The sequence below is a fragment of the Belonocnema kinseyi genome, chromosome 6 (genome assembly GCF_010883055.1).
Source record: "Belonocnema kinseyi isolate 2016_QV_RU_SX_M_011 chromosome 6, B_treatae_v1, whole genome shotgun sequence".
Taxonomy (NCBI): Eukaryota; Metazoa; Arthropoda; class Insecta; order Hymenoptera; family Cynipidae; genus Belonocnema; species Belonocnema kinseyi.
Window position 1 is genome coordinate 29,759,060 of NC_046662.1, and position 20,309 is coordinate 29,779,368.

Consider the following 20,309-nt stretch of genomic DNA (forward strand, 5'->3'; position numbering starts at 1 on the left):
CTCTATCCCATCCACACACTACTCCTTTCCCCTGCCGAGTGAGTCACGCCTACCCCGAAAGGGAAATGGCTTAATGGTGTAATAATAATAATAATAATAGTTCAGCTCCTAATGAAGTAAGTTGAATTTTCACTTTAAAAAGATGAAATATCAGTAAAAAATGTAATAATTCAATATGATTAAACATTTAACCGAAAAAGATGAATTTTTTATTAAAAAAGTTCACTTTCAATCATGAAAGATGATATTTCTGTCAAAAAAAATTAATTTTGCTCGAAATTGTTAAATTTTTCAGTTAGAAAGGCGAATTTTGTACAAAACAATTAAATTTTCAACCCAAAAATATAAATTACAACAAAAAAGTTCATTTTCAACCCAATTGGTGAATTTTCTACACAAAAAAACGAATTTTCAAATAAAAAATATAGTACTTCAATTTTCAGGTTGAAATATTAATTTTCAACGAAAGAAAAAACAATTTAATTTTGAACCCAAAAATATAAATTACATCAAAAAAGTTTATTTTCAACCAAATAGTCGTATTTATAACCATAAATTTTTGTAAATAAAATCATGTGTCACATTAAATTCAATTTGAAACATTTTAAAGTTTTAATCATATAAGTCGAAATATAGTGCATTTTTGGCAAAATAGATGAATTTGTAACAAAATAGTTAAATTTTCTACAAATTTTCAAGAAAATAGTTACATTTTCAACCAAAGAGATAAATTTGTAACTAAAATTATAAATGTTGAATAAAAAAAATTAATTTTTAACAAATTATTTCAGCTCCTAACCAAGCAAGTTTAATTTTCACTTTAAAAAGATTAAATCTCAATTAAAAATGTAATGCAAAAAAATTCACTTTCAATCATGAAAGATGATAATTCTGTCAAAAAAGTTTCAGTTTACTCGAAATTCTTGAATTTTTCAGTTACAAGAGCGAATTTTGCACAAAACAATTAATTTTTCAATCCAAAAATATAAAGTACAACAAAAAGTTAACTTTTAACCAAATAGTCGTATTTACAACCAAAATATTGAAAATTTCGAAACGGAAAAAAAGGACTTTCGACAAAATAGTTGAATTTTCAACCAAAATAGTCCGACGCTCAGCCAAATAAAACGAATTTCCAATCAAAAGATTAAATTTTCAACCGAAAAAAAGTTGATTTTTAACCAAATAATCAAATTTTCAATATAAAAAATACGAATTTTCAAGAAAAATGGTCGAATTTTTAGTAAAAGAAAATACAAAAAAATTGAATTTTTAACATTAAAAAAGAGTTCAATTTTCAAAAAAATAATATGATTTTTGACAAAAAAAAAATTAATTTAAAAAAAGTATACTTTCAAACAAGAAAGATGGCGCTTCTACCAAAAAGAACGAAATTTACCAAAGTAGTTAAATTTTCGACAAAAGTGGTTTAACGTTCAGTAGTGAAAAATTAAAAAAAAAATGAATTTTCAACCTAAAAATATAAGTTTTCAAACAAATTTATTTTTTAATCAAATAGTTCGATCAAAGAACATGAATTTACAACAGAAAAGTTAATTTTGAACCCAAAAATACTGAAAAATATTAATTTTAAACAAAAAAGTTCACTTACAATCATAAAAGATGATATTTCTGTCAATAAATTTAATTTTCAATACAAAAAAGATGAATTTTAAACAAAAAAGTTCACTGACAATCATGAAAGGTGATATTTCTACCAAAAAAGTTTAATTTTCATTCAAAAAAGTTTAATTTTACTGAAAATGTAGAATTTTTTAGTTACAAAGATAGAATTTTCTACAAAACAATTAAATTTTCAACTCTAAATTACAATAAAAATTATAATTTTCAACCAAATATTCTTATTTACCTCCAAAATATTTAAATTTTCAAAACAAAAAAATAGGACTTTCAACAAAATAGTTGAATTTTCAACCAAAATAGTCGAAAGTTGAGCCAAATAAAACGAATTAAATACAAAAAATTTAATTTTCAACCGGAAAATATATATTTTAACAAAAACGTTCATTTTTAACAAAATAATTAAATTTTCAACACAAAAACAACGAATTTTCAACAAAACAAAATTTAAATTTCAAGAAAAATGATCGAATATTAAAAAAAAAAAATTACAACAAAATTGAATTTTCAACCTAAAAATAGAAGTTTTCAAATATTTTTTTTTTAATTAAATAGTTTGAACAGAGAAAATGAATTCACAATCAAAAAGTTAATTTTCAACCCAAAAATACTAATATTTAAAATGAAACTAGGACATTTCCACAAAATTGTTAATTTTGTAAGAAAATAATTAAATATTATACCGAAAAAGATGAATTTTTAACAAAAAAAGTTCAATTTTAATAATGAAAGTTAATATTTCTGTCAAAAAAGTTTAATTTTCAATCAAAAAAGTGTAATTTTACTCGAAATTGTGGAATTTTTCAGTTAAAAAGGCGATTTTTATACAAAAAAAATGAATTTGCAAGCCAAAAATATGAATTACAACAAAAAAGTTAATTTTAAATCAAATAGTCGTATTTACAAACAAAATATTTGAATTTTCAAAACAAAAAAAAGAACTTTCAACAAAATAGTTGAATTTTCAACCAAAATAGTCGAACGCTCAACCAAATAAAACGAAATTCCTATAAAAAATTTAATTTTCAACCAGAAAATACATTTTTAAACAAAAGCGTTCATTTTTAACAAAATAATCAAATTTTCTACACAAAAACAATGAATTTTCAACAAAAACAAATTTTAAATTTCAAGAAAAATGGTCGAATATTAAAAAAAAAATTACAACAAAATTGAATTTTCAACCTAAAAGTATAAGTTTTCAAACAATTTTTTTAAAAATTATATAGTTTGACCAAAGAACATGAATTTACAATCAATCCTTTCAACAAAATTGTTAATTTTGTAAGAAAATAATTAAATATTATACCGAAAAAGATGAATTTTTAACAAAAAAAGTTCCATTTTAATTATGAAAGTTAATATTTCTATCAAAAAAGTTTAATTTTACTCGAAATTGTTGAATTTTTCAGTTACAAAGGCGATTTTTGTACACAAAAAATTAATTTGCGAGCCAAAAATATGAATTACAACAAAAAAGTTAATTTTCCACTAATTAGACGTATTGATAAACAAAATATTTGAATTTTCAAAACGAAAAAAAAGAACTTTCGACAAAATAGTTGAATTTTCAACCAAAATATTCGAACCCCAAGCCAAATAAAACTAATTTTCCAAACAAAAAATTTAATTTTCAACAAAAAAATATATATTTAAACAAAAAAGTTGGGTTTTAAACAAATAATAACATTTTTAACAAAATAATTGATTTTTCAATAAAATAAGAATTTTCAAACAAAATTATACTTTTAACAAAGAAAGATTATGTTTCTACCAAAAAGAACGAATTTTCAATAAAAATGGTCAAAGGTTCATCAAAGAAAAGATGTACAAACAATTTAATTCTCAGCCTAAAAATATAAGTTTTCAAAGAAATATATTTTTAATCAAATAGTTCGACCAAAGAACATGAGATTATAACAAAAGGTTAATTTTCAACCAAATACTGAAATTTTCAACCCAAAATACGAATATTTAAAGAAAAAGTATGTACTTTCAACAAAATTGTTAATTTTGTAAGAAAATAATTAAATAATTGACCGAAAAGGACGAATTTTTAACAAAAACAACAACAAAATCTCTACAAGGTTATAGAAAATAAAGATTATTTTTAAGTTTTATAGCTGATTTGCTGATGAATGATGACGTAGTCGTATACTATATACGTGTATAGTAATTTGAATTTCAAAACTAAAAGAACTCTCAAGTTACAGAATTAATATTCTGTAAATAAATAATGCATATTGCATGTCATTACAAAAACTACAGATTTTTTTTAAACGCCACAAACAAACATAAGCATAAGCAAACATCATTTAAAATTATTTACTTCCGATTATCGAAATGTCAACAATTTGCGTAGAAAACAAAAAAAAAACAATTAAAAATAAAAATAATATATTCGGTATAAAACAGGTAAAGCTTACTTACCAAAAAATAATCTCCTTTCCGAAGGCTTAATTCTCCTTCGACAGTCGTGAGAAAATCGTGCAATACCCTTGTTAATGTTCCTGGCTCCATTTCAACGATAAAAAGGTTAACTTCTAAACATAAACTTTTAAAATCTCCCCAGTCCAGCTGGTTTCTTCTTTTCGCGCACAAAATTAAGGTTATATATTTGGCACGTCGCACGATGGCGAGAAACTTGCATTAACTCTCGATAGTGCATAATTCGACAAATTCTTGTATAATTAAATAATTACATAGCTCCCGCAGTTCAACTCCGTACGAGACTTCTACGTCGTCTGCATGCTTTTGACGTGACGTTGCTCCGAAAGTCCAAAATGCGCTACATAACCTTAAAAATCACGAACTCCATACTTGGACTCTGACTTTTGTGTGAAAAATGTTGACAATAAACGAAGGTTACATGAAACAATAGTCTGATACATCAACAAAGAGAGGTATCTTTCATTATTTGATTTAGTTTTTTGTTGGGTTTAAATACCACAAAGTTTTTTTTTTCTTTATCGGAGCAACATTTCTGACAAAGTTTTATTATTTATATCGTTTATTTTTTCTTGTGATAAGTTTTATGATAACAGCAAGCACGAAATAAAAATGAAGTTGTGATCAATTTTTTAGAATGAGGTGATTAACATTTTGAATTCCATAAACAATTTGATACGGTTTGTAGGTTATATTTTTCGTTGCGTAAGAATTTATTAGAATAAATAATCTACATTTTTAAACAAAATCACAAGTGTGTTTTGTTATTTTTTATTTAAACCATTTTTTTCGAATTATTTTATTTTTATAGGAATAAAATTACAATAACGTAATTCAAATAACGTTTAAAGTTCGGAACGTTCAAATTAAGGAAGGCTTTTAGTGATTAGTTTTTAAACTACATAGAAACAGTGATAAAATATTTAGTTATATTTCAAATTATAGGTTACAAGAGGAACCTGACTATACTTTTTCCTCTTTTTTCCCCTATTTTCAGAAAAATTCCCTTTTTCATTGTTTCTCTTTTTTTTAATAAAAAAATTCTACTATTTTTTTTACTGGAAATGAATTCGTTTTTGTTGAAAAGTCTACTCTTATATTTCTGGTTCATAATTAATCACTTCTGATTAAAAATTCTACTGTTTTGTAAAAAATTTAATTATTCAGTTAAAAAATTCAACTTTTTTTGTAATAATGTCATCTTTTTTGTTCAAAACTCGTCTTTAAGTTTCTTTAACAACTGTTTAGCTTAAAAAACAACCTTTATGTTGAAAATTAAAATGTTTGGGTGGTTAAATATTCCTGTTTTTTGTTAAATTCATTTACTTTTTATTTCAAATTAAATTATTTTTTGGTGGAAATATCAAATTTTATATTTTTTGTTGAGAATTCATCTTTTTAAAATGAAAATTCAAATACTTGCTTAAACAGAGAACTACTTAGTTAAAAATTAATTTTTATTACTGAAAATAAAACTGTTTGAATTGTTGAAAATTCGTTTTTAAAAATAAAGCATTTATTTTATAAAATATAATTTTGTCTTTCAAATTATAAATAAATTTATGTAAACTACGGAGAATCGTATCCAAATTTGGTTAAAAAGTTATCCCTTTTGGTTAAAAACTCAACAATTTTGTTGAACATTTGTCTTTTTGGATTGAAAATTGAACTATTTAAATATTCGCATTTTTTGTTAAATTAATTTCATTTTTATTTAAAATTAAAAATTGTTTTTAGTTGAAATATAAAATTTAATGTTTTTCGTTGAGAATTCATCTTTTTCATATGAAAATTCAAATACTTGGTTAAAAAGTGAACTACTTAGTTAAAAATTAATTGTTATTATTGAAAATTAAACTGTTTGAATTGTTGAAAATTCGCCTTTTTTAGTTTGAATCAACTGTTTTCGATTTCAAATTAAAATATTCTTTGGTTAAAAAATAAAACATTTAATTTATACAATTTTATTTACTTTTTCAAATTATAAATAAATTTGTTTTAATAATTAAAATATTTAATTTATGAAAAATTGTATACAAATTTGTTTAAAAGGTTATCATTTTTGGTTAAAAACTCAACAGTTTTGTTGAACTTTAGTCTTTTTGGGTTGAAAATTGAACTATTTTTAGAAAAAAACCTATTTTGTTAAAATTTTGTTTTCTTTATTGACTAAAAATTCTTTCTCGTCTAAAAATTCAACTGTTTTGTTTATTTTTCAAAACTCTCTCTTCATAGAAATTTAATATTTTTTGCTTGAAAATAAACTTTTTTGTTAAAAAATTCATTTTTCTTATGAAAAATTTATATTTTTGACTCAAAAATTCAAGTATTTTGCTAGAAATTTGACTATTTTCTTGGGAAGGAATGTTTCTTGGTTAAAAATTAAGTTTTTTGTTAAAAGTTCATCATTTGGCGTTTCAGAGTCAACGGTTTTTTTTTAATTTCACTTTTTTACTTTAAAAAAATGTAGCTTTATCTTGAAAATTGATCAGTTTCGGTGGTTAAATATTCGTATTTTTCGTGAAATTAATTTATTTTTTATTTAAAATAAAAATATTTTTTTGTTGAAATATCGATTTTACATTTTTCTTTGTGAATTCATCTTTTTTTAAATGAAAATTTAAATATCTGGTAAAAAAGTGAACTACTTGGTTAAAAAATAATTTCTCTTATTGAAGATTTAACCTTTGTTTACAAAATTGAACTAATCGTTAAAAATTCTTCTTGATTGGTTAAATTCAACTTTTTTAGATTTCAAATTAAAATCATTATTCGTTAAAATATCAACTTTTTCCTTTTTTGGATAAAAATTCAACTTTTTAAAATTGAAAATTCGTCTCTCTAAGTAGAAATTTGAACTTTTTGGTTTAAAATTTTGTCTTTAAGATTAAAAATACAACAGTTTTGCTAAAAAATAATCCTTTTTGGTTGAAAACTTAACAGTTTTGTTGAACTTTTGTCTTTTTGGGTTGAAAATTGAACTATTTTGGCGGAAAAAATTAACTATTTGTTTAAAATTTAATAATGGTTGAAAATTTAATCTGTTTATTGAAGATTCAACTATTCTACTTTGGTAGAAAATTTAATAATTTGGTTAAAAACATTTTATCTTCACTAAGAAATCTTTGTTGGTTCAAATTTCAACTTTTTTGTTGAAAGTTCATATTTTTTGTTTGAAAATTCATTTCTCTTGGTAGGTATTTCATCTTTATCGTTTGAAAATTTTATTATATAATTAATAATACTTTTTGTTTAAACGCAACTATTTTGTTGAAAAATTGTCCTTCTTAGTTAAAATTGAAATATTTAATTAAAAATTCAATTATTTTATTCAAAATTCTTTTTTTTATTTTATTTTTGGTTGATAATTAATTAACCTGTGTTCTCTTTTCACTAAGAAATTTCTCTTGGATAACAATTCACCTTTTTTGTTGAAAATTTATCTCTCTTTATAAAAATATCATATTTTTCGGTAGAAAATTTTATTATTTAGCTAAGGATACAATAATTTGGTGAAAAAATTATTTATTTTGTTGAAAATCCATCTTTATTGTTTGAGTTTTCACTCTTTTGGTCAGAAAATTATTTTTTTTTACTAAAAAATTATCTGTTTTGGTTGAGGATTTAACTCTTTTGTTAAAAATTCGTCTTTTTATTGCATTCAAATTTTTTTGAATTTAAAATTAAAATATTTTTTGGTTGAAATATCAACCATTATATTTTTGGGTGAAACTTCGTCTATTTTTGGTTGAATATTCAAGAATTTGGTTCAAACTTTTTTTCTTCACTACTAAAAAGGTAAAAACAATTATTTTCTCTCTTGGTAGAAATTTTTTTTTTTTTGTTGGAAATTTAACTATTTTTAAAGAAAAATGAACTTTTCAGTTGAAATGTTTTTCTATCTTACTAAAAAATCTATCTTTTTTGGTTAAAATTTTATAATTGGTTAAAAATTTAAATCTTTTCATACAAATTCTATAATTTTGTTAAAAAGTCGTCCTTTTGGCTGAAAACTCCACAACTTTGTTCTAATTTTTTTTTTGCTGAAAACTGAACTTTTTTGGTAGAAAAAACAACTATTTGGTTGACATTTTCTTGGCCAAAAAATCTTTCTTGGTTGAAAATTCGTCTTCGGTTTGAAAATGTATCTCTCTTGTAGATATTTTTCGTTAAAAATGCAACGGTTTAGTTAAAAATTAATATGTTTTTTGGTAAAAATTTAATTATTTTATAAAAAGTTGTGTTTTTGGTTTGAATTCAATTTTTTTGTTAAAAATTTATGTATTTTGTGACAAAAGTTGGGCTGAAAATTCAAAAATTTGATAAAAAAAAGTTTTCTTACCTAAAAAATCTTTGTTGATTAAAATTTTAACTTTTTTGTAAAAATTTCGTCTTTTCTGTTTGAAAATTCATCTCTCTTGGTATAAATTTGATTTTTTTTGTTAAAGATTATATATTAGATAATTACTAATAAAACAATTTTGTTAAGAAGGCATCCTTTTTTGTTAAAAACGAAACTATCTGGTTGAAAATTTGTCCTTCTAAATTAAAATTTAATTGTTTCGTAAATATTTCAATTATTTTGTTGAAAATTCGCCTTTTTGGTTGAAAATTAAACTATTTCCGTAGAAAAATGATGCTTTTATTATTGGTTAAAAAGTCATCCTTTTTTGTTGAAAATTCAATTCTCTTGTTTGACATTCGTCTTTTTGGGTCAAAAATTCATCTTTATAATTTGAAAATTCAACTATTCAGTTTAAACTTGATCTTTTTTTATCACAAAATTTTTCTAGGATAAAAATTAAACTTTTTTGTTGAATATTTATCTCTCTTGGTAAAGTTGTTTTAATCTTTTTCGATAGAAACTTTTATTATTTTGTTAAGAATACACTTATTTTTTTAAAACTTCATCCTTTTTGGCTGAGAACTCAACAGCTTTGTTCTAAATTTGTCCTTTTTTGCTGAAAACTGAACTTTTTTGGTAGAAAAAACAACTATTTGGTTGATATTTTTTGGGCCAAAAAATCCTTCTTGGTTGAAAATTCGTCTTCGGTTTGAAAATGTATCTCCCTTGTAGATATTTTTCGTTAAAAATGCAACAGTTTGGTTAAAAATTAATATGTTTTTTGGTAAAAATTTAACTATATTAGAAAAATTTGTGTTTTTTCTTTGAATTCAACTTTTTAGTTAAAATTTCGTCTTCTGTTTGAAAATTCATCTCTCTTGGTATAAATTTTATCTTTTTTATAAAAGATTATATTAGTTAATTATTAAAAACACAATTTTGTTAAGAAGGTATCCTTTTTTGTTAAAAACGAAACTATCTTGTTAAAAATTTGTCCTTCTGAATAAAAATGTAACTGTTTCGTTAATACTTCAATTATTTTGTCAAAAATTCGCTCTTTTGGTTGAAAATTAAACTATTTTCGTAAAAAAATGAATGATTTGGTTGAATTTTTTTTCTTTTTTAAGTAAAAAAATCTTTCTTGGTTGAAAATTCGTATTGTTTGTTTGAAAAGTCATTTCTGCTGGTAGAAGATTCATCTTTTTTAATCAGCATTTTTATTATTGGTTAAAAATTTAATTTTTTTTATTGAAATTCAAAATTTTGGTTATAAAGTCATCCTTTCATTGATTAAAAAAATTTTTTGGATAAAAATTAAACTTTTTTTTTTAAATATTTTTCTCTCTTGGTAAAGTTTTTTTTTATCTTTTTCGATAGAAACTTTTATTATTTTGTTAATAATACAATTATTTTGTTGAAAATTCATCCTTTTCTGTTGAAAACTGAACAGGTTTGTTGTAAATTTGTCTTTTATTTGTTTTTGAATATTGAACCTTCTTCTTGCAAATCCAAATGTTCTGTTTTAAAATTAAACTGAGTTCTAAAAAATCGTCTTTTTGCCTTAGAAATTAAACTTTTCGGTTAAAGTTTAATATTTTTTGTCTAAGAATTTAAAGAGTTATCTAATATTTTGTTAATTTGAACGTTTAGAACTTCAGATACATCACAAGTAGAACAAGTTATTTACGTAATTTTGTAAACTTTAAATCTGTACATTAATAATTAGTAAATAAGTAATAAATATTTTTTAGCTGGACCAATATAATTGCATCTTGAGAATTTAATGCTATTGAGAAATTGCGTTTCCAGTTAGAAATTTAGATATGAGCAATGTCGAAAGTTCAGAAGAACCTTGGTCAGAACAACGTTTAAAATCCGAACTTACAAAGTGTGCAGGTCCTTGTGGTGCATCTGCATTTTACTGTTTACTAGGAGGTAACTTAATTTATTTGAAAAGTCTAATTATTCTAAGAATTTGTGAAGCATCAATTGATTATTTTATTATTAATATTAGCTTTAAATTATTAATATATTAATTATTTAATTAAACTTAAGCTCTAAAAAGTTATGAAAATTTAATAATTTTTTTTCAAAAACCTGCTTAAATTTGTTTGAATTCGTTATATAAGATTAAATAACAATTTTTCTTCATTTGTAAAAGTAGATTTATATTACCGGATTTAACTTATTTTTGAAAATAATTTTTTTGTAAATAAATTTCATAACTGAAAATGTAACTGTTATATGTTATGTGTATGTATTTTGTTGAATATTCGTCCTTTTTGGTAGAAAAAACTATTTTCTTGATTGAAAATTTATATTGTTAATTAAAAGTTCAACAGTTTGGTTGAAATGTTTTCTCTTTCTTGACTGAAAAATCTTTCTTACTGGGAAATTCGTATTTTTAGTGGAATTCAACTGTTTTTGGATTTAAATTGAAGTCTTTTTTGGTTAAAATATCAGTTTTTTGTTGAGAATTCATATTTTTTGGATAAACATTCAAATACTTGGCTGAGAGTCAGACTGTTTTGTTAAAAATTAATTTTTTCGGTGAAAGATTTATGATTTTAATTTACAATCTATTTTTTTTTTTTTTTTTGAAAATTTAAGTATTTCGTTATAAATTCGTTTTTTGGGTGTCGAACATTTTTTTTACTGAAAATTTAAGTTTTTCTGCAGCATATTTAATCATTTGCTTAAATTTCATATCTTTGGTTAATCATTAACTTTTTAACTGAGAATTTATATATTTTATTTTTGATTGAAGCTTTAACATTTTAGTTGAAAATTAATGTATTTGGTTAAAAATTAAATTTTTTTAGTGGAAGCTTTATCATTTTAGTTGAAAATTTACTTGAACTATTCCATTTGTGTGCAAAATTTAGCCTTTATTATAGAAATGTAATATTTCTCATTAAAAAATGTTCTGTTTTGTAAAAAATTCAACTATTATATTTTTTGTTAAGAATTAATTTCTTTGGTTGAAAATTCGTTTATTTTTAGTTGAGAAATAATTTGTTTTAACTGAAGATGTAGCTATGTATATTTTTAGTTAAACATAAAGTAATTTTAATAAAAAATTGTTTTTTACTTTTCTGACAGCAAATTGAACTATCTTTTTTGTAGAAAATTCATCTTTTTGGTTAAAAATTGATCTTTTTCAGTTCGAAGTTCAACAATTTTGTTAAAAATTTATCTTTTTTATTTAAGATTTCAACTGTATTGTTAAAAATCCATGCAATTTGTGGAAAAATCGTGTTTTTTAAAAATAATCTTTTTGTTTGAAAATTGAACTCTTCTAGTTAAAAATTCATCATTCTAGTTGAAAATTCATCACTTTGTTTGAAAATGTGCTATTATTTGTATGAAGTTTTTTTTTTAATAATTTTTTTTAATTGAAAATTAAAATATTCCATTATTGGTTGAAAATTGAATTTTTTTAGTTAAAAGTTCAAAAATGTTGTTAAAAATTGATCTTTTTAGTTGAAATTTCAATTATATGGTTGAAAATTCATGTAATATATTGAAAAAATCGTCTTTTTTGTAAAAATAATCTATTTGTTTGAAAATTAAACTCTTCTAGTTAAAGATTCATCATTTTTTTAGTTGAGAATTCATGATTTAAAAAAAAATTAAACTACTTGGTTGAAAGTTGAACTCTTATGCTTAAATTCATTTTTTAGTTGATAATTCATGACTTTGGTTGAATATGTACTATTTTTTGTTTAAAAGTTTTTTTTTCGAAAATTCCTTTTTTTAATTGAAAATTTAACTATTCCATTTTCGGTTAAAATTGCATTTTTCTAGTTAAAAGTTCAAAAATTGGGTTAAAAATTGACCTTTTTTAGTTGAAATTTCCACTATGTGGTTTAAAATTCATTTACTTTGTTAAAAAATCGTTTTTTTTTTTAAATAATCTTTTTGTTTGAAAAATAAACTTTTCTTGTTAAAGATTCATCATTTTATTTGAGAATTAATGATTTTAGTTAAAAATTAAATTAATTGGTTGAAAGCTGAACTTTTTGCTAAATTTCATCATTTTATTTTAAAAGTCATGACTTTTTTTGAAAATGTACTATTTTTTGTTCCAATTTTTTTTAAATTACTTTCTTAAATTAAAAATTTAACTATTTCATTTTTTGTTGAAAATTGAATTTTTTGAGTTAAAAATTAAAAAAACTGTTGAAAAACTGATCTTTTTTAGTTGAAATATCAACTATGTGGTTGAAAACTCATGTAATTTTTTTTTTAAATCATCTTTTTTTTCATAAAAATTCATTTTTTTTTAATTCACGTAAAAACTTCAACATTTCAGTTGCGAGTTAATAATTTTAGTTAAAAATTTGGTTGTTTGAAAATTCATTGTTATTAAATTAAGCTAACTTTTTGGTTAAAAATTCATATTTTCTGTTGAAAATTCGTCATTTTAGTTGAAAATTCATTTTTAGGTTCATAATTTATCTTTTTAATTTGAAAACTAAACAAAAAATTGTTTAAAATGTATTTAGAAAAAAATTTTTTGCATTAATATTATTAATCTTCTAGGCTAGGCATATGTTTGGTTTTATATTGTAGATATTGATATTGTAGCAACTCTGAATAAGGCACTTTCTAATGCAAATAATATGTTCTAAATTACTTTAACTTTTTTTACTATTTAAATTAAGCGCGCTTTCCAATATGATGAGATATATTTTCCCGCGAAATTCAAATAATGTAATTATTTTTTCAAATCGTAATTCAAAATGATTGAAAATGTTGATAATATTCATTAAATTTTCAAAGTACATAACTGCGGGTAAGTATTTAACCAACCGTCGGTAAAATAGGGAGGCTGGTAAATGACGCAGAACGCGCTTTGCTATACTACTAATTTAAAAAAAAAGCGAATTAATTGAATAGCTATAAAAAATGAACCGGAAAAAATCGTGGGATATCTGAAAAAAATCTAGAATTGTCAGGATCTTTTTTCCAGGGCATAAATAGACATCCTGTTAAAAAACTAAATATATTTTCTTTCAGGGGCTTTTGTATATCCCTATCTTGCGAAGCGTGGACTGGAAAAATATGTCGGTTTTCAAAACAGATTACTTATCGCTTCGTTCGCTACAGTTTTAACATCCTTTTGTGTGGGATATTACTCTAAGACAAAATGTGAAGAAAATACGAGGCGAATATATACAGAAAAAAAGGAAAAAGAACGTGACAAATTAAAAAAAAAAGCTTAAAAAAAATTCTCAAGCTAAAATTGCTTATCTTACGTAACTGTAAATAAATGTTAAAATGCACTGCCTTCGTAAGCTTGTTCTCATAATACGAGACAGCCTTCCTCCCTCAGTTTTTTCAACTTCGCCAAGAATTTCTAAACTAGCAAATATAGTTTGCAGATTGAATCATGAATTTTTACCTAGCGATATCGAAATGGCGGAAGAGACAGAGCAGGAAAGAACCGAGTATCAGGAATTGGCGAATTATTATCTAGGGACTATCGCTGGGGCTCATCGCGTTTTTATAATACAGCCTTACATAAAATGGGGACCCGGAAAAGTAAAGAATACCACGCCAGAATTGCAACTGGCTGAAGCAGAAGCTCTCGTTAAAACTCTTCCTCGTTGGGCAGTTGTCGATAAAAAATGTGTGCCTCTATTGTCCCTTCAAAGGAAGAAACTGGTCGGTTCTGGTGGACTTAACGAATTAAAAAAAAGAATACTGACCGCTGATTACGTTACGGCCGTATTCATCAGCACAAATATGTTGAGACTCGTGCAAATCGCCGAATTGCAGAAGGAGTTCGCTTTGCCCGTCTTTGATCGTTATTCGATCGTCATTCACATATTTCGTCAGCATGCGAAAAGTCCGGAAGCTAAACTGCAAGTGGCTCTTGCCGAAATTCCTTACATCTGGAAGAAGATGATCGAGAGTAATGTCGATGGGAAAATAAATTTGGAAGAGAGTAGAAAAAGGTTGCTGCAAGGACGTCAGGGGAAATTGAAAAAAGCTTTGCAAAAAGTGCAGGAGCGACGTACGGTTGTGAGACAGAAGAGAAGGTTTTGCGGGATACCGAGTGTGGCTATTGTCGGTTATACGAATTGTGGAAAGACTTCTTTAATCAAGGCTTTGACGGGTGATTTGTCGTTGATGCCGAGGAATCAGTTGTTTGCTACGTTGGACTCAACTGCTCATGAAGGCCTACTTCCTAGCAGAATGAAAATTGTTTATATGGACACGATAGGTTTTATTCAAAATGTACCTGAAGGTTTGCTCGCGCCTTTCAGAGTGACATTTCAGGATGCAATAGACGCTGTAAGTGTTGAAAAAGATTATACAAGGATTTTAATGATTCAGACAATATTCCAGATAGATAAACAATGTTTCACAATTATTTGAATGATTTTCCAAAGATTTCACAAAGAATGCAATGATTTCTTAAAGATTTCAGATAGATTTCAACCATTTTCCAATCATTTCTATAATTTTACAAATATTAGCAATTATTTTTAATATTTCGCAAAGATTTCACAAACATTTTAAAAGGATTTGAATGAGTTCCCAAAGATTTCAAATATGTCGCAAAGATTGAAAAGATTCAGCAAGATTATCACAAAATTTCAATGATTTTCCAAGGATTTTCATAATTTTACAAATATTATCAAACATTTCAAATATGTCGCAAAGATTTCAATGATTTTTTAAACATTTCAATAGTTTTATATTTTAAAAGATTTCAATGATTTCCCAAAGATTTCACAAACATTTCCATAATTTTACAAATATTATCAAATATTATAAATTTATCGCAAAGATTGCACAAAGCTTTCAAAAGGATTTGAATGATTTCCCAAAGATTTCAAATATTTCGCAAAGATTGCAAAGATTTCAATGATTTCCCAAACATTTACATAATTTTACAAATGTTATTAATAACATTGTAAAAGGATTTGATTGATTTCCTAAAGATTTCAAATATTTCGCAAAGATTTCAGCAAGATTGTTAAAAGATTTTAATGATTTTCCAAAGATTTCCATAATTTTACAAATATTATCAAATATTATAAATTTATCGCAAAGATTGCACAAAGCTTTCAAAAGGATTTGAATGATTTCCCAAAGATTTCAAATATTTCGCAAAGATTGCAAAGATTTCAATGATTTCCCAAACATTTAAATAATTTTACAAATGTTATTAATAACATTGTAAAAGGATTTGATTGATTTCCTAAAGATTTCAAATATTTCGCAAAGATTTGAGCAAGATTGTTAAAAGATTTCAATGATTTTCCAAAGGTTTCCATAATTTTACAAATATTATCAAATATTTTAAGTATGTCACAAAGATTTCAAATATGTCGCAAAGATTGCAATCGTTTCAGAGAAATTTCACGAATATTTAAATGATTTTCCAAAGATTTCGATAATTTTACAAATATTATGTAATATTTTTAAAATGTCGCAAAGATTTGACAAAAATTTAAAAAGAATTTGAATGATTTCCCACAAATTTCAAATATGTCGCAAAGATTGTGAACATTTCAGAAAGATTTTACAAAAATTTCAATGGTTTCCCAGACATTTTAAATATGTCGCAAAGATTGCAATCATTTCAGAAAAATTACACGAATATTTCAATGATTTTCCAAAGAATTCAGATAGATTTAAATGATTTTTCAAACATTTCAATAATTTTTAAAATGTTACTAAATATTTTTAATGCGTCGCAAAGAGTTTAAAAAGATTTTAAAAGGATATTAATGATTTCCCAAAGATTTTCAAATATTTTTCAATGATTGCAAACATTTCAGAAAGATGTTACAAAAATTTTAATGGTTTCCCAGACATTTCCAATATTTCGCAAACATTTCACAAAGATTTCAATGATTTTCCAAACATTTCCATAATTAAAAATATTATAAATGTTTCACAAAGATTTCATAAAGGATTTGAATGATTTCCAAACGATTTCAAATATGTCCTAAATATTGCAATAATTTCGGAAAAATTTCACGAATATTTCAATAATTTTCCAAAGAATTCCATCATTTTACTGATATTATCAAATTTTTTAAATATGTCGCAAAGATTTCAAAAATATTTCAAAACGATTTGAATGATTTCCCAATGATTTCAAATATTTCGCAAAGAATAGAAAGATTTCAGAAAGATTAAAAAAGATTTCAATGATTTCCCAAACATTTACATAATTTTTAAAATATTATAAAATATTTTAAATATGTTGCAAAGATTTCACAAAATTTTTTTAAAAATCTGAATGATTCCAATAATATTTCAAATATGTTGCAAAGATTGCAGTTATATCAGAAAAATGTCACGAAGATTTTAATGATTTTTAAACGTTTCAAAAATGTTAGAAATTTTGAATGATTTGAATTATTTCTCAAAGATTTCAAATATTTCGCAAAGATTTCAATGATTTTCCAAACGTTTCAGACAGATTTAAATGATTTTTCAAACATTTAAATAAGTTTAGAAATGTTACAAAATATTTTTAATATTTCGCCAAGGTTTTACAAAGATTTCATATGGATTTGAATGATTTTCCAAAGATTTTCAAATATTTCACAAAGATTTCAATGACTTTCCAAACATTTCCATAATTTTACAAATATTATGTAATGCTTTTAAAATTTCGCAAAGATTTTGCAAATATTGAATGATTTCCCAAAGATTTCAAATGTGTCGCAAAGATTGTGAACATTTCAGAAAAATTTTATGAATATTTCAATGATTTTCCAAAAAATTCAGACAGATTTATATGATTTTTCAAACATTTCAATAATTTAAAAAATGTTACTAAATGTTTTTAATATGTCTCAAACATTTCACAAAAATTTCAAAAGAATTTGAATAATTTCCAAATATTTCACAATAGCAAAGATTTCAGCAAAATTTCACAAACTTATAACAAGAGTTTGAATGATTTCCCAAAGATTTCAAAGATTTCGCAAAGATTTCAGAAAGATTTTACAAAGATTTCAATCATTTTCTGAAAGTTTCAGATAGATTTAAATGATTTTTCAAACTTTTCAATAAGTTTAGAAATGTTACTAAATATTTTTAATATTTTACAAAGATTTTACAGAGATTTCAAAAGGACTTGAATGATTTTCCAAAATTTTCAAATGTTTCGCAAAGATTGCAATCATTTCAGAAGAATTTCACGAATATTTTAGAAAATGTTAGAAATTTTAGTAAATATTTTTAATATGTCGCAAAGATTTCAAAAGTATATGAATGATTTCCCAAAGATTTCAAATATTTTGCAAAGATTGCAAAGATTTCAGCAAGAATTATGAAAGATTTCAATGATTTTCCAAACATTTCCATAATTTTAAAAATATTATAAAATATTTTAAGTATGTCGCAAAGATTTCACAAACATTTAAAAAGAATTTGAATGATTCTCAAAAGATTTCAAATATGTCGCAAAGATTTCAATGATTTTTCAAACATTTCAATAATTTTAGAAATTTTACTAAATATTTTTAGTATATCTCAAAGATTTTACAAAGATTTCAAAAGGATTTGAATGATTTCCCAAAGATTTCAAATATTTCACAAAAATTTCAATGATTTTCCGAAGATTTACATAATTTTACAAATATTATGTAATATTTTTAAAATGTCGCAAAGATTTTACAAACATTTAAACAGGATTTGAATCATTTTCCCAAGATTTTAAATATTTCGCAAAGATTTCAGAAAGATTTCACAAAGATTTCATCGATTTTCCAAAAGTTTCAGACAGATTTAAATGATTTTTCAAACATTTCAATAAGTTTAGAAATTTTACTAAATATGTTTAATATGTCGCAAAGATTTTAAATATTTCGCAATATCAAAGATTTCACAAATATTATACAAATATTACCAAATGTTTCAGAATGTAATAGATGCTGTAAATGTTCAAAAAAAAGTTTTCAGCTAAGCGACTTGGCCGGGAAACCGGGAAATTATCGGGAATTTATTTTAAAAACTGGAAATTTACTTCTCATCACCGAAAAATTGAAGTTTTCAGTATTATAATAATTTTGGTAAATTTAGAAAAGTGATTTCTACTTTATCTACAATCGTAAATTTTTCAGATCAGCTCATTATTATTGCATTTTTATTATTTTTCATTATATGGAAAACCTTTTGCAACTCATTGCTCTGTGAGGCTTTTTTGCTGACTGAAGTTTGATAATCGAATTAAGGATATTTCAAACAAATATTTCATTTTTTCTCTTTTTAGATTGAAAATTGAACTATTTTGGGGTAAAAATTAACTATTTGGATGAAAATTTTTTTTCTTTATTGATTTGATGATTTATTTAATTATTCTGTTGAAAATATAACGATCTACGTGTTTTATTTAACATTTGGTTTTTAGAAAAGATGATTCGTCCTTCTGGTTTGAAAATTCATCTTTTTTGTTAAAAATGTCATTTTTATATTGAAAATTCATCTTTATTGGTTGAAAATAAACTTTCTTGTTAAAAATGCATATGCCTTATGAAAAATTTATCTTTTTAAGTTAAAAGTTCAAGCTTATTTCTACAAATTCAACCAGTTGCTTGAAAAATAATGTTTCTTTGTTTAAAATTAACTTTTTTTAAAAATAAAAATGCATTTTTTTGTTTTCAAAGTTAATGGTTTTCTAAGAAATTCAACTTTTTAACTTCAAAAATCAACCTTTTTGTTGAAAATTCAAGTGTTCGTGTGTTCATAAATATTTGTATTTGTCATTAAATTAATTAATTTTTTATTTAAAATAAAAATATTTTTTGACTGAAATATCAACTTTTATATTATTCGTTGAGAATTCATCGTTAGCAAATAAAAATTTTAATACTTGGTTGAAAACTGAACTACTTGGTTAAAAAAGAACTTTAATTGAAGATATAACTCTTCAGTTAAAAAATTGAATTGTTAAAATCGACTGTTTTTGATTTATAAATAAAATCTTTTTTGGTTGAAATATCAAATATTACATTTTTTGTTGAGAATTCATATCTTTTAATTAAAATTGAATCATTTGGTCAAAATTCTATTCTTTCTTGGATAAAAATTTAACTTTCTATTATGAAAAATTGGTCTTTTTTATTGAAAATACAAGAATATAGTTTCTTTCAATAAAACATTTAATTTATAAAATGTTATTTTGTTTTTCAAATGAAAAATAAATCTGTTTTAATAAGTAAAATATTTAAATGATCAGGAAAAATGAGAAATTCCGAAAAAAGTCAGGGAATTTTGAAAATAAAGTTTTTCGGCCACCCTGCATTGAATTGATGACTTAAGGCCATGTGACGAGTGGGTCACGTGACCAGATTCCTACCTTACCGCAACCTTTCTTACGAAGCGCCACATCGAGTTGAAAATTTGGGATAATAAATAAGAAGCACTAAGAAAGGTGGGTCTAATCCTAAACTTTAATAAACATAAAAAAAGCAAAAAAAAAATATTTACAACAAAAAACTTTTTTCATAATTGTAAAAATTTAGGGCCCATCCCACCATTGTTAGTGCTTCTTGATTAGTATCACAAATTTTCAACTCAATTTGGCGTTTCGTGTGAATATAAGTTGGGAAATTAGAAAAGTGGCGGTAAAGTAGGAATCTGGGCACGTCACCCACTCATCACATGGCCTTAATAAAATTAAAAAATGTCTTCTAGGACGTAATTGTACACGTGGTTGATGTCAGTCATCCAGATAGAGAAGCCCAAGTGGATCATGTGAGGGCTACTCTGAAGTCTCTTCTTATTGAGGATCGGCCAGTAATTGAAATTGCAAACAAGTGTGATTTAGTGGAAAAGGGCACTATTCCTGAAGACACAATAGCAGTTTCAGCAAAAAATGCAACGGGTTAGGCTTGTT

General features: G+C 23.9%; 2 protein-coding genes across 3 annotated transcripts in view; one reads left to right on the forward strand and one right to left on the reverse strand.

The window, feature by feature from the left end:
* LOC117174114 (dynamin-binding protein-like) overlaps positions 1 to 4,203 on the reverse strand; it is a 63,903-nt gene extending 59,700 nt beyond the window's left edge. The window contains exon 1 of the mRNA XM_033362885.1: positions 4,072 to 4,203. Within this exon, the coding sequence (XP_033218776.1) occupies positions 4,072 to 4,161 (90 nt within the window). The 5' untranslated portion in view covers positions 4,162 to 4,203. The remainder of the gene's footprint in view (positions 1 to 4,071) is intronic.
* Positions 4,204 to 4,279: 76 nt separating this feature from the next.
* LOC117174115 (putative GTP-binding protein 6) overlaps positions 4,280 to 20,309 on the forward strand; it is a 22,520-nt gene continuing 6,490 nt past the window's right edge. Inside the window, exons 1-4 of one of the 2 annotated variants that reach the window (XM_033362887.1) lie at positions 4,280 to 4,544; positions 10,186 to 10,369; positions 13,457 to 14,737; positions 20,108 to 20,297. In XM_033362887.1, coding sequence (XP_033218778.1) covers positions 13,718 to 14,737; positions 20,108 to 20,297 — 1,210 coding nt within the window. In that variant the 5' untranslated portion in view covers positions 4,280 to 4,544; positions 10,186 to 10,369; positions 13,457 to 13,717. The remainder of the gene's footprint in view (positions 4,545 to 10,185; positions 10,370 to 13,456; positions 14,738 to 20,107; positions 20,298 to 20,309) is intronic. The other variant, XM_033362886.1, reaches the window with a different exon arrangement.